At 58.1% G+C, this 12,261-nt stretch overlaps 1 protein-coding gene across 4 annotated transcripts in view; it reads left to right on the forward strand.

Moving 5' to 3' along the window:
* The first annotated feature begins 3,164 nt into the window (after positions 1-3,164).
* The window catches only part of ZNF512B (zinc finger protein 512B), a 35,261-nt gene continuing 26,164 nt past the window's right edge, over positions 3,165-12,261 (forward strand). The window contains exons 1-4 of one of the 4 annotated variants that reach the window (XM_063350164.1): positions 3,165-3,285; positions 7,271-7,393; positions 11,011-11,090; positions 11,866-11,994. In XM_063350164.1, the coding sequence (XP_063206234.1) occupies positions 7,273-7,393; positions 11,011-11,090; positions 11,866-11,994 (330 nt within the window). In that variant the 5' untranslated portion in view covers positions 3,165-3,285; positions 7,271-7,272. Of the gene's footprint in view, positions 3,286-3,606; positions 7,394-11,010; positions 11,091-11,865; positions 11,995-12,261 lie in introns of those variants that run through there. The other 3 variants (XM_063350166.1, XM_063350167.1, XM_063350165.1) reach the window with 3 other exon arrangements.

Raw genomic sequence — 12,261 nt, forward strand, 5'->3', positions numbered from 1 at the left:
TGGCTCGCACAGTCATCGCGGGCTCCGGTTTCCAATCAGAGGCCCGGGCTGCGGAGCCAGCGTGCCGGGGAGGAGGGCTGGGGCTGGCCCGGATTCTGCTTCACAAACCAGCAGCGATTCTCTCTTTGTTCTGGGATCGCTCTGCTTCAACCAAAACAGCCACCACACCACCCGGCCGGCGGATGCGTGAGCCGGTCTGAGCGGCTTTGTCCCTCCCAGCTCTCCAAGGATAATAGGGGATGCAGCAGGCACTGAGCTGGATCTGGACCCAGCTGCGATCCAGGGATAAAGACCTGGGAGAGGTGGAAGTGCTGCGTCGCCCAGCCTGGATCTGGGTATCACGGTCGTGTCCTTTCCCTCGCCTGTCCCTGCGCCCGGTGCGTAAGGCTCAGCAGATATGGGATGAAACTTGGGTTCCCAGTCCCTCCCAGTCCCTTCCAGTCCTACGCACTGAGTGTCCCACCACCCCCCCGGTGGGGATGCTGGTGCTGGCCCCGCACAGCCCCACATGCACAGCAGTTAGCAGGAGTTTTTGAGATGCCTGCAGAGCCAGCGGTGTGTGGAAGAGGCTCTGCAAACCCAGCATCCCTTTCATTCTAACAGAGTTAAGGGTCTGGAAGGTGCTGCTGCCGCCAGCCGGGTTAATGTGTGTTTTAAAGTTGCTCGCCATGTAAGTGCCCCATCAACCGACAGCTTCTCAGGCATTTACAGCTGTAGCATGTGCCGGGCTGCCTCTCCTCTGCCTCCTCCTGCCCTGCGAGGTGGGAATGGTGGGAACAGTGGGAACGCTGACCTGGGAACACCAGGCATGCTCAGTCCCCAATTTCCCGCAGCATCCTGCCAGTCTGCAGGGACAAGCTCTCGTCCACGACCTGCCTCTGCGATGAAGCCGCAATGTGAGAGGAAGTGCAATGGTTTCTTGCAAGCATGTGGAGAAAGGCAGCACCACTGCCCCCACCGCTCTTCCTCTTCTTCCTCCTCCTCCTCCTCCTCCTGCCCTTCCCAGCACAGCTCTTCCACACCGGTACAGCTCTGCACGTGAAACAAAGCACTCCTCAGCATCTGTTCTACATTTGCTGTTCTTTTCAAGTCCATTCCTTGGCCCCCTCCCCTCCACTCAGACGGGCCTGAAAATAGCAATTGTGGCTGACTTTATATTGCGTTATTTCAGAGTTTTGGTACCTCAACCAGCCCACTGCCAGCCACTCTCCAAGTCTCTTTATAACCCCACGGGTGGCTAAGCTCCCCGGCATGTCCCTCTCACCCTCACCCCGCTCCTTGAGATGCAAAACTGCGCTTTGCAGATGCAGAAAATGAAAGCGGTGGCACTTTTGCACACACGTATGCATGCACGCACGCGTGGCCAGGGTGGCTGTCGGGATGTTGCAGGGATGAGCGAAGGTGTCTGGGCAGCTTTATAACGAGGAGGAGACTTTGAAGATGCTGCCTGGTCCCAGCGGGCACATGAAGCTGCCCGACAGCCCGAACAGGCAGTGCCTCCCTGCCCGCTGCAGGTTAGCGGCTCTCCCGGCAGGCAGCGCGTTGGCTGGGAAGCAAAGCCGCCTCGGATATGCCTCATTTTATACAAAGAAGGTGGGCTGTGCCTGTCCCTCCCACCCTGCTGATCACCCTCTGCTCCACCGATAATAATACCTAGCAATTACACAAAGCTTTCCAAGCTCTCTGCAGACGTTAATTAAGCTCTCTCCCCACAATGGAGACAAAGAGGGGAGCTGCGGGGAAATTCCCAACTTGGGTTGGGTTTTTTTTTTTTGCTTTGATTTTGCGCGGCCGCACCACGGGGCCTCCCAGTTCCCGGTGGCACCGCGTGAGCCACATGCTGGTGATGGTGGTGTAGGGCAGCCCCGACAGCGACGGTCGACCTGGGTTTTGCTCTCACGTGGCAAATTTCATCTGTTTTTCCCTAATTTCTGGGCAGCCACCGCCACTCGGATGGTGGTGCTGGATTCCAGCGCAGCTCTGCCAGTAACCGAAGCTGGCTCTGCCCTGTGGCACATTCCTGGGTACCACCGGCTCTGTGGGGTTGACACCTCGAGGTCGGGAGCTGGAAAAACTGAATTGTCCCACGGGCACCGCACTGGCCTCGCACCCAGCCTTGTCCCTGGGAGCCAGGGTGGCTTTGCAAAGGAATATGGACCATCCTTCTGTCTGCCTGCAGCCCAGGGGCTACACAAGGGATGGATGGGCAGGGCATCCTGCAGGGAAGGATGACAGGCAGGACTCCCTGAAAGGGAGGATGACAGGTAGGACACTCTGCCTGCACCCTGGAAGGCAGGACGATGGTCATGGCACCCTGGAGGGCAGGACAACAGTCAGGACACCCTGGAGGGGAGGATGGCAGGCAGGGTCCCCTGCCTGCACCCTCCAGAGCAGGACAACAGGTGGGGTATCCTGCCTGTACCCTGGAGGACAGGATAATGGCTAGGGCACCTTGCAGGGCAGGATGACAGGCAGGTCACCTGCCTATACCCTGGAGCGTAGGATAATGGGCAGGACACCCTGGAGGGCAGGATGACAGACAGGGCACCCTGCCTGCACCCTGGAGGGCAGGATGATGGGCATGGCACCCTGGAGGAGAGGGCAACAGGCAGGGCATCTTGGAGGGGAGGATGGCAGGCAGGACACCCTGCCTGCGCTCTGGAGGGGGGGATGACAGGTAGGACTCCCTGGAGGGTGGGACGATGGCCACGGCATCCTGGAGGGGAGGATGACAGGCAGGACACCCCGGAGGGGCGGCTGACAGGTAGGACACCCTGCCCGCAGCCCGGACAGGCTGGGCAGCGCTGCCTGCCCGCCGGCGGGATGGGGGGGAGCGGACGGGAGGGCTGACCCGCCCTGCCCTGCCCGTCCCTGCCCGCACCGGGGCCGTGCCGGGTCAGGCCGTGCCGTGCCGGGGGGCACTGCCCGGTCCCGCCCTCCCGGGGCGCCGCCCCCGCCCGGCGCTGCCGCCCGGCCCCGGCCCCGGCCCCGGCCCCGTTCGGCGGAGCCACGCGAGATCGGCGCGGGGCCGGCGCGGGCCGGCGGCGGCGGCGGCGGCGGCGGGGCGCGGGGCGGGCCGGGCCGGGCGGGGCGGGCCGGGGAGCGCGCATGAGCCGCGGCGGCGGGCGGGAGCGCGGCAGCGGAGCGCGGCGCCGCCGCGGGTGTGGGCGCGCCGGGGAGCCCCGCACGGCGGCCCGCAGCCGGGGGCGGCGGGCGGCACCGCCTCGCCGGCCGGGGGGGGCGCCCGGCCCTGCGCGCCCCGCACCGCGGCCCGCCGCCGCCGAGGTAAGCACCGAGCTGCGGCCCGGCCCGGCACCTCTCCCCCCCGCTCCCACCGCCCGGCCCCGCCGCGGCGGGGAACCCCCCGCGCCCCGCTCCGCTCCGCCCGCCGCCGCGTCGCCATTTTGCCGCTCGCTTTTCCCCTCCCGGCGGCGCGGCCCGACCGGGCCCTCCCCGCCGGCCCTGGCTGGGCCCCGGCCGCCTCCCGGGGAAGGGGCTGCCGGGCCCGGGGAGGCGACAGGCCGCGGGGCGGCCCGGCCGTGCTGACAGGCGGCGGTGCGGCCCCCGCTGAGGCCCGGGGAGGTGACAGGCCCGGGGCGGCCCTGCCTGCACGGTGACGGGCGGGTGGCAGCAGGGGTGACAGCGAGGTGGGGCAGAGGAGGGGACGGTGCCATGCCCGGGGAGGTGACAGCGGGACCAGGCAGGGCAGAGGTGTCCATGGCCAGGGATGGCTGGGACAGGGGGACAGCCCAGTCCCCACCTCGGCACGGTGAGGTCTCCTTGTTGTGTGCTTCCTCGTCTGTATTCCCGGGAAGTTTCTCCCAGCGCATGGCCACAGCTCCAGTTCGGCCTGGAGTTCCCGGGAGGGAGAGTGGCTCCTCCAGCAGCAGGGGGACGGCAGTGCCCTTTGGCGTCCATCATCCACACCGGCCTCGTCCCATCTCTTCCCAGCACCCCCAGATCGAGGGGTGACCCGGCTGGTCGGCGCACGGTGCATCCATAGTAATGGGACTGGGGTGGGAGTCCCGGCAGGAGAATTTGTGTCCAGGACCCGCAGGTGACATTTCCTGCTTGTAGCCGTAATGACGTCGTGGGGCCGAGAGGGTTGCAGGCATCCCTGGCTGTATGCGTGCTCCTGCGGACCTACCAAGGTCACGGACGGGCATATATAGATAGAATTCTTTCCCCTTCTCCAGTTTGTGCCCAGTTTCCAGGCTGTGCCCGGCCTGCAGAGCCTGACAACTCTGCAGGAAGGGTCTGTCACGGAGGGAAAGAGCCTGTTGGGGCTGCGAGTGGCTGGGATGTTGCCGTCCCTTGTCAAACCTGGCAGAGGAACGAGTGGACAGGACGTTGCTGTCCCTCGTCAAACCTGGCAGAGGAGTGTGTGGCCGTGCCGGCCAGGCAGGGCTGCCGGTGGCTCAGGAGCACATGGTGGGTTCCCAGGCTTCGCTCCCCTGTTCCCGCAGCCATAGGCTTCCTCCTGGCACCGCTGGCTCGGCCTCTGCTCATCCTGCGATAGACGGGCATCACAGGATCCTGGCTCCTGTGTCGATACAGGGGTTTTTTTTTCCGGAGCTGGAGTGGGATGCTTTGAAAATGCTGCCATGAACTTCTAAAACGGTACCTAGAGCTGAGCTGGAGGCTTCATCAGCGACGATGCTGCCAGCCCTGACCTTCCTGCGCCACGTCCTAACCCTGCTCACAGGCAGGACCTGCCGATATCTTCTCCTCCTGTGGCCGGTTGCAAAACGGTTTTTCACCAAAACATAACGAAAGTGTGGAAGGGCGCAGCCTGTTGCCCAGTTGCAGCATGTGTTACTCAAAAACGAGTGACAAGTTTGGACATTACAAAAAAATATACAATGGGCTGATTTCTGCTCTCTGGCTCCGGGGCAATTCCTCTGGGATCCCTGGGGTTGTATCGGTGGCCAGGGAGCAGAGTTTGGCTCTCGCTAAGTGGTTTATGGGATTTTTAAGTTTTTATTTAGCTGAAAAATAAGAAGAGGAAAAAAATTCAAAGAAGTATTTGGTGTGGGAAAACAAAAGACATTCAAAACGTCCTAAGCTGGCCGGAAAGGATCCCTTTGAGGGGACAGATGTGTTAAGGGGAACAAGAAGCGTCCGGCTGCGGGAGCGGGGCTGAACCAGGCACCTGGAACACGGCGGTGGTTTCGGGAAGGGAGCACTGGGGGTGTTGCTGGGCACCACCCCAGCTCCCATGGTTTGGTGTGCGCTGCCGCGGCGTGTTCAGGAGGCAGGAGATGAGTACCTGGGCCATCGATGGGGTCTGCCCTGCGTGTCACCCTTTGTGAATCGTCCTCGAGCTGCCCAGCGAGGAGGACACAGAGGTTTTGTGGCCTGTCACCCATGTGGCCCTGCCTGCCTGCACCGGGGCGTCTTGCCATGCGGGGTGCGAGCATGCCGGTGGGCGCCGGTCGGTGTGGTGGGCCCCGGCACTGGCTCTCCCTCCCCTCTCCCGCTGGGATGTGTGCGGAGCCCAAGGGGTGAAGCCACGGCACGGTTGCATTTCGGCACTAGCCCAGGTTGGGTAGACGCGTCGGCTGCCTGGGCTTCACCTTGGTTTTCGCCCTCCTGTAAGGCAGGGAGATCTCGTCGTCTTCAGCTTTCAGTTCTCTGGTCATTCGTCAGTCTTTTTGGTTTTCCCTTTTTTCTTTGAGCAACTTGAGTGAGGATCGCTCGGAGGAGCAGAGGTGCCAGGAGGCAGTACAAGAAGGAAGGGGAAAATCACATTTTTGTACCCAGAGGATCAGAGACTGTAGCAGTGCCCAGGCGGGTGAGAGTGGAGCCATGATTTGGGAAGGGGCCACAGGGACCCCTCTCTCTGCCTGCTCCGGAGACCAGCCATCCCTGGGAAGGAGCCACCAGCACTCAGGCTGCAGGTCCTGCCCAGGTTTCCCACCAAAAGAGCCCAAATTAGCTGAATAAATGATCGCTGCGTTCAGCACCAAGTGCCAGAGAACCTGTTGCCAAGGCTGGAATTTCTCACTTGATCCGATTAACCTTTGTGTCTGTGCAAACAACCACATATGTGTCACCAGCCGAACGCATGCCGGAAGCTTTTGCCACTTCTTCTTGGAGCATCTGGGCTGCACACGATGTGCAGTGCCTGATCCCACGCAGAAAGTCCCCGGGGGCATCTCAGAAAGGACTGTTGGACCCTCGTGTCTCACATGTTGATGGCATGGCTGACGATCACAGGAGATGCTCTCCCGACCTCTGCCGTCCCTCTGGGCACAAGGACAGGCGGGATGAGTCTGGATGCATCAACTCTGTTGAGTTAAGCGATGCAAACATGATCTCCTGCGAGGAACTGGGGTTGACGAGTCAAATCCGTGTTTTACAAAACCCGTGTGTGGGGGAGAGAAGTGTCGAGCAAAGGTGAAGAAGGAAGGCACCAACAGGCGCTTCCCTTATCACGCTGCCGGTGCCTGGCTGAGCATCAGCATGGCATCCCGACCAAGGTCTTAAGGCCGTGGTGGTTCAGGGAATCACCTCCCAAGGGCCTAATGCTCTCGTTACGGAAGCTTGGAGGACTCCTTTCCCCCCGGGCCATCTCCTGACGCAGCCCCCGTCCTCAGACGTGTCTTTGCTTGTGCTGTCGGGAGGGGAGGAAGGTACTTGAAACCATCCGGGAGCGGAGCCAGCCGCACCGTGGGCTTCGTCCTGGCACCTCCGAGGTGGAGGGGTGTCCTGCTGCCCGCTTCCGTCAGGAGCGAGATTGGGCCTTCTGCGATAATTCCTGATGTTCATTATTTATAGAGAAGCCAAATTGAATTATTAATACGGAAAATTCAGATAACATTAGCAATTCTCAGTTTATAACAGTTTCCCATTAATAAGGAAAATTGGAAATTTATCACTACATCTGTTCATTAAAACTCACTATTTTTTTCTTTCTTTTGGTGTCTTAAATGAAAGCAGAGAAATAAACGAAGAGGAAAAGCCATTTATTCGCTAGTTCTCTGGGCAAAGTCAGCCCATAATTTTTAATAAAGTCTTTGCTGTTATATACGTGGAGGGGAAAGCAGCCTATAATGAAAGCAGCTTTTCAGCCATGTCTGTGGCGTTGCTCGATCGTAGAACAAATACTCGGAAACACATCCCGTTTCTTCGCTTTGTGGGGAACCTTTAAGCTGCATGATAGTTTTCTCATTTCCCTCCCTCCCTCCCCAGCAGCTCTCCTTGCTTTCAGCATGTGTTGCTCCCAGCTCCGAGGAGTGAATTTTAACGCCTCCCCTGCTTCTTTCAGAGATGGCGGATTCCTATGCCTGTAAAGGTGGAAGGAAAACTGCAGGCTCTAACAAACCCGCTGCCAGCAAAGAAAGCAGGACGGAGACGAGGATAAACCCGCCGGCAGAGCTGCCCAAGCTTGGTAAGGAACTGGTTTTTGATTTCCGCGGAGGCGGATGGGGCAGAAGGGACGAGCCCAGCAGCAGGCGTTTTGGGGGGCGGCTGCCGAAAGGAGGGGGCGTGAGTGCATCGGGTTTCAGCGAACCTCCACTCCTCGCTTCGACCCACCGGCGAGGGCTGTGCTGGGCCAAAAAAGCCCCAGGACCCGGAGCTGCAGAGAGACGGTCCCTGGGAACGGGAGGGGAGGGATGGAGACGGCCTCTCCCTTTCGCGGGGCGCGTGTCTGGCTTAACGAGATGGGTGTCTCGCCACCTATTTATCGTGTTGGTAGCTAAGTGTTACATCAAAGGACGGGAAGGCTTAAATGAGTTCAGACCATCTGCTGTCTCCTGTGTCGTGGCCCCCGGGATGGAGGCTTGCGAGCGTACTAGCCCCGGGGGACCCGCTTGCTTAGGGCTGTCACTCTGATGGATAGCTGATTTCTCTATCCAGGAACCTCCAGGCCCAAGGAGATTTTTTTTTTTTTTTCTCCTGTCTGCTTATGCTGGGCAGATCGCCTCTGCGGGCACGGAGAGGCTCTCCCTGCCTTTACCTTGCTAATGGCAGCTCTGGTCACTGAGGGTGCCTGCGCCCAGGGCGAGGGTCGGAACCCAGAGAGGTAACTCAGACCAGGCACCCAAAATCAGTGGCCTCGCAGGGAAACGCGTGTGCCCTAAATGTTTCCCAAATGCCGCTCTTTCCTTGAGGCGGTTGAAGCCGTAATTGCTAGCAGAGGCATGTAACTTATTGCTAAGGGGAATGAACTCCAACTGTGAGCAGTGTGAACATACCTGTGTTTGGGAGAGTGTTTTTCCCTGTGCCACATTTTATCAGCACCTTCAAAAGCAGAAAAGCTTTTTTATTATTTTTTTTTTTTTAGCCATTCCTTCTGGTTTAGGTGGACAGAAAGTGATGAAGTGGAGTGAAGGACACTCCGTGATGAGGATGTTTCATTGCTCTCCCTGGGAAAGTGCTGGAGGTGGAAATGTCTGCCAGGGTTCACTTCATCGGGGTGAATTGGGCTTGATGTGGACTGGGGAGACCGGGGCCTCTCCTGTGGTTGCTTTGCTGGCCCCCCTTCAGATGGAGCTGACTGGTTGGGGCAGGGAGCATCCTTTCCAAGCCAGGTCTTGGTCTGGAGAAGCCTCAAGGCCATCCTGGTGCCTGTTTCTAAAGAGCGTGATGTTTCCACCTGTCTGACTCAGCCCAAAACTGCAGTGGCACGCTGCCATGGTACCAGCCACAACACTGAGCACCACTGGGTTCTTGTCCCCTGCGAGCGCCTGTAAGGGTCGGCGTTTAGCACAGACAGTGGTTGGTAGCCAGGAGTGGGAAGTTGGGAGAGGAGACGTGTTTTCTGCTCCTCCCATCCCTGTCCTTGCTGTCCCCAGCTGGCAGCTGAGCAGTGAGGGCGTTGAGGGGTGGCTAGACTGGGGAGCTCTTGTGTTTGGCACGAAACGCCCCCAAAAGTTTTGAAAGTTGGTGTAAGTTGTGAAAACAAGAGGAGAGCTTTCACACAAGCCATGACCCCAGACATGCCAGCTGCTCTGGAGGGGCAGGGATAAGCTGTTGTGGGACATACCGAATTTGGAATGTTTGGAAGTGTTTAGGAGAGAAAGGGAAAACAGAACAATAAGCAGGTAACTGCAGTGTTGTGAGCTTTTGCTGCAAATCCTGTATGATTCGGTGTTTTTTCATAAAATCCCAGCTCGTGGAGTCCTTTGATGTGCAAGAAACGTAGCTCCGTTTCATGTGTAGGGTGAGGCCCTCGCTTACACGAGTGTGGGGGAAAAGCCTGGTCTAAGTGTGCATTTAGGAGCGGTGGAGAAAATACAAAATGCAGAGGGCAGCTGCGATGCACAGACATCCTTCTCGGGCACTCACTCAGAATTTTGAAATGAAGCCTGCACTGTTGCTCCAGAGCTAGCACGGTTTCGGGCCGTGCTTGGAAAACCCTCCCCTCTCCTTAGGGCCACGTGCTGCTTTGGAGCAGGAGCCAGACAGGTAGGAGTCCAAACCCAGCAGGGTGTTTTCAGGACACCTTAGAGGCTGCCTTGCAGGGGGGAGCGGGTAAGTGACGGTTTAAGGACTTTTTTTTTTGTCATCCATAAAGATCACCACGTCCTGTAGACGGGGCCTTCTGGGCTCGAGGGATTCCCAAAGGATGCTACATCACCGAGGGATGCTTTCACAGGTGTCAAAGTGGAGCAAACCAGCTGGCGTGACTTCAGGGGACTCAAAATAAATGAGCTGACTGTCTTGTTTGCTATTTTACCCCTGGCTGCTGGGGCAGAAGGCATGAAAAGGTGGTTTTGGCAGTGCCTTGTAGGTAACTGGTTGGCTTTCTGTTTGATCTCTCTCCCTTGTTCCAAAAAAAATTCTGGATTGGCTTCTGAGTACAGCTAGTGCCAGGCTTGGAGCTGAGCTCTGGTTTCTCAGGAGCTGGAGGGATTGCCGGCTCAGCTTCCAATCTCTTCTTCTTACCTGATTTTCTCCAGAGAAGAGTGTTTTACAGGATGAGTTTAGTTTTTTCAGTCTCGTTTATCTTTTCCTAGCTGTTCCGGGGGTTTCCTTCTCAGGGATCCTGTTTGGCTTGTTTCTATTCTTGTAGCAAATGGCTTTTATTCCCAGTTTATTGATTGAGGCCTCCCAGATCTCAGCCTGAGTTTTCTGTACACGGTATTTCCCACTGGCCACTCGCGTCCGTCCAGCTCGTCTTTGGGTTACACTGACTCCCAGCATCACTTAATATTACAGGTTAGCCCTCAAAATTCAGCTTAAGGCCTGCCAGGAGCTCAGAGCCGAGGGGAGATGGTGTGGGCGAAGGAGGTGGGGTCTCGCAAGGTCCCCAGACCTGTGGGGTGACCAGGGTGCTCTGTTTCTTCTTGGAGAGATTGAAGGTTGGATGTGAAAGTGGATTGAATTGGTTGATTTGGATCCTCAGCCCATGCACGCAAACCCATGTGAAAGTTGTGATTTTTGTACTGCTTTGCTCAATCCACTTTGGGTATGAAATCAAGGAGTTGGGGGCCGTTGTGAGCCGAAGTGTCTGGTCTGGGGCCATCTCCATCCCTGCTGCTCTCCATGTGCTTGTCACATCCCCTGGGCCAGTGTCCTCCTGCAGCCCCGGGGCTGTTCAACCGCACTGGCCGAGCAAAGGGAATGGGGCATTTCTGTCCTCGACACCCTGCCCGGGGTCCAGCTTGCTGACCTAGGACGCAGATTTCTTTTGCTAAGTAGCATAGTTGTTGAAGGATCTCTTCCAACCCAAATGAAAGGATGGTTCTCCAAAGCAAGGCCCAGCTGTGCTGAAACCACTCTAAATGAAAGGAGAGGGGTCATCAGCAAACACCAGAGAAGCAGCCATCTCCCGTGCAGGTACCTGCAGGTGTAGGGGCTGTGCACTGACTTGCAGGGGAGCTGGCATTGCCTTCCAAAGGAGAAACTCAGACTTTGTCAGGGCTGGGGCACAGTAGCCCAGGGCGGAGGTGGACCCCATCCAGAGCGAGGGAGCCGGACGGACAGCAGGATTGCCGGGACAGTGGCTCCTCTGGCACGGCTGGCCGGACAGCAGGAGACATGTGCTGCATCTCTTTGCAGGAAATGCAACCAGTGACAAAACCGAAGGCAGGAAGAAAGGACGACCCAAGGCTGAGAACCAGGCGCTGAAAGACATCCCTGTAAGACCCCGCGCGCTCTGATCCCCGATACCCTCCTTGCCTTGCTCCCTTTGACTTGCCCTATGCATCTTGCTGCACCACACGCTCCAGCCAGCCCCACTGTGGGGTTAAACCTGCCTTCCTGGTGGCTTAACCTTCAGAGCAGCCTTGTCTTGGGATCTTGGCCCCTGCATCCCCTCCATGCCAGCATCCAGCATCTTCCAAAACCCTGGTGGGCAACAGTACCCCCCTTCAGCCTCTCCTTTCCGGGCCCGTTCCCAGATGAGCTGTATTCTCTCGCAGCCATGTCAGGTTTCGCTATTGATCCGGCAGCACTGGCGAGGGAGTGATTTATTCCCTGCAGAGTTGTGCAGTTTAATTCCTGCGTGGTAGCGTGGACAACACACAGAGCAGTTTGTCATGAGAGCATGGGCATGGGGTGATTTACTGACTAGATGAAATGTGGGGTGGTTAAATCACCTGGGTGAATTCTGGCCTGATTTATTACCCAGGCTGGCTGGGAGCGTGCGTGTGCTCTGGGAGGCACGGCAAGGTAAATTCTCGGGAGGAATCATTAGCCTGTAGAGCCTACAGCATCTGTCCCAGCACCTCTTACAGAGCACCGCTGCACTGAAACACAGCCCTGGGGTCCACTTTGCTGCTGCGCGGTGGGAAGGGGTGGACAGGAATGATCGGAGGTCCCATGTGTCCCCCCGGCCCCCTCGGGATGCACCAGCACGCACCCAGACACGCGATGCTTTTGCTCAGCTATGCCTCTTGTCTCTCCTGTTCCCAGCTCCCCTTGATGAACCAGTGGAAGGACGAATTCAAAGCCCACTCCAGGGTGAAATGTCCCAATTCAGGCTGCTGGCTGGAGTTCCCCAGCATCTATGGCTTGAAGTACCACTATCAGCGTTGCCAAGGGGTAAGGAGACTGGAAGGCTGTCTGCCCTTTCCGGTGGCCAGCTCTACCATCTACAGGGTAAAACCCCTCTTGAGCCTTAAACCCCACAAGAAATGTGAGATGAAAATGGAGAGGGCACAGATGGGCCAGGGGCAGTTTGTGAGGTGTGTACGAGAGGGACTGGGATCTCGCCAGCTCAGTGTGAGGTCTGGCCTGGGGGATTATGGACCATTGGTAACTGTTTGGAGGGGTGGAAGGGTGTTACACATGATTTGTGTTTGTGCCTGC

Source organism: Chroicocephalus ridibundus, chromosome 12 (genome assembly GCF_963924245.1).
Source record: "Chroicocephalus ridibundus chromosome 12, bChrRid1.1, whole genome shotgun sequence".
Taxonomy (NCBI): domain Eukaryota; kingdom Metazoa; phylum Chordata; class Aves; order Charadriiformes; family Laridae; genus Chroicocephalus; species Chroicocephalus ridibundus.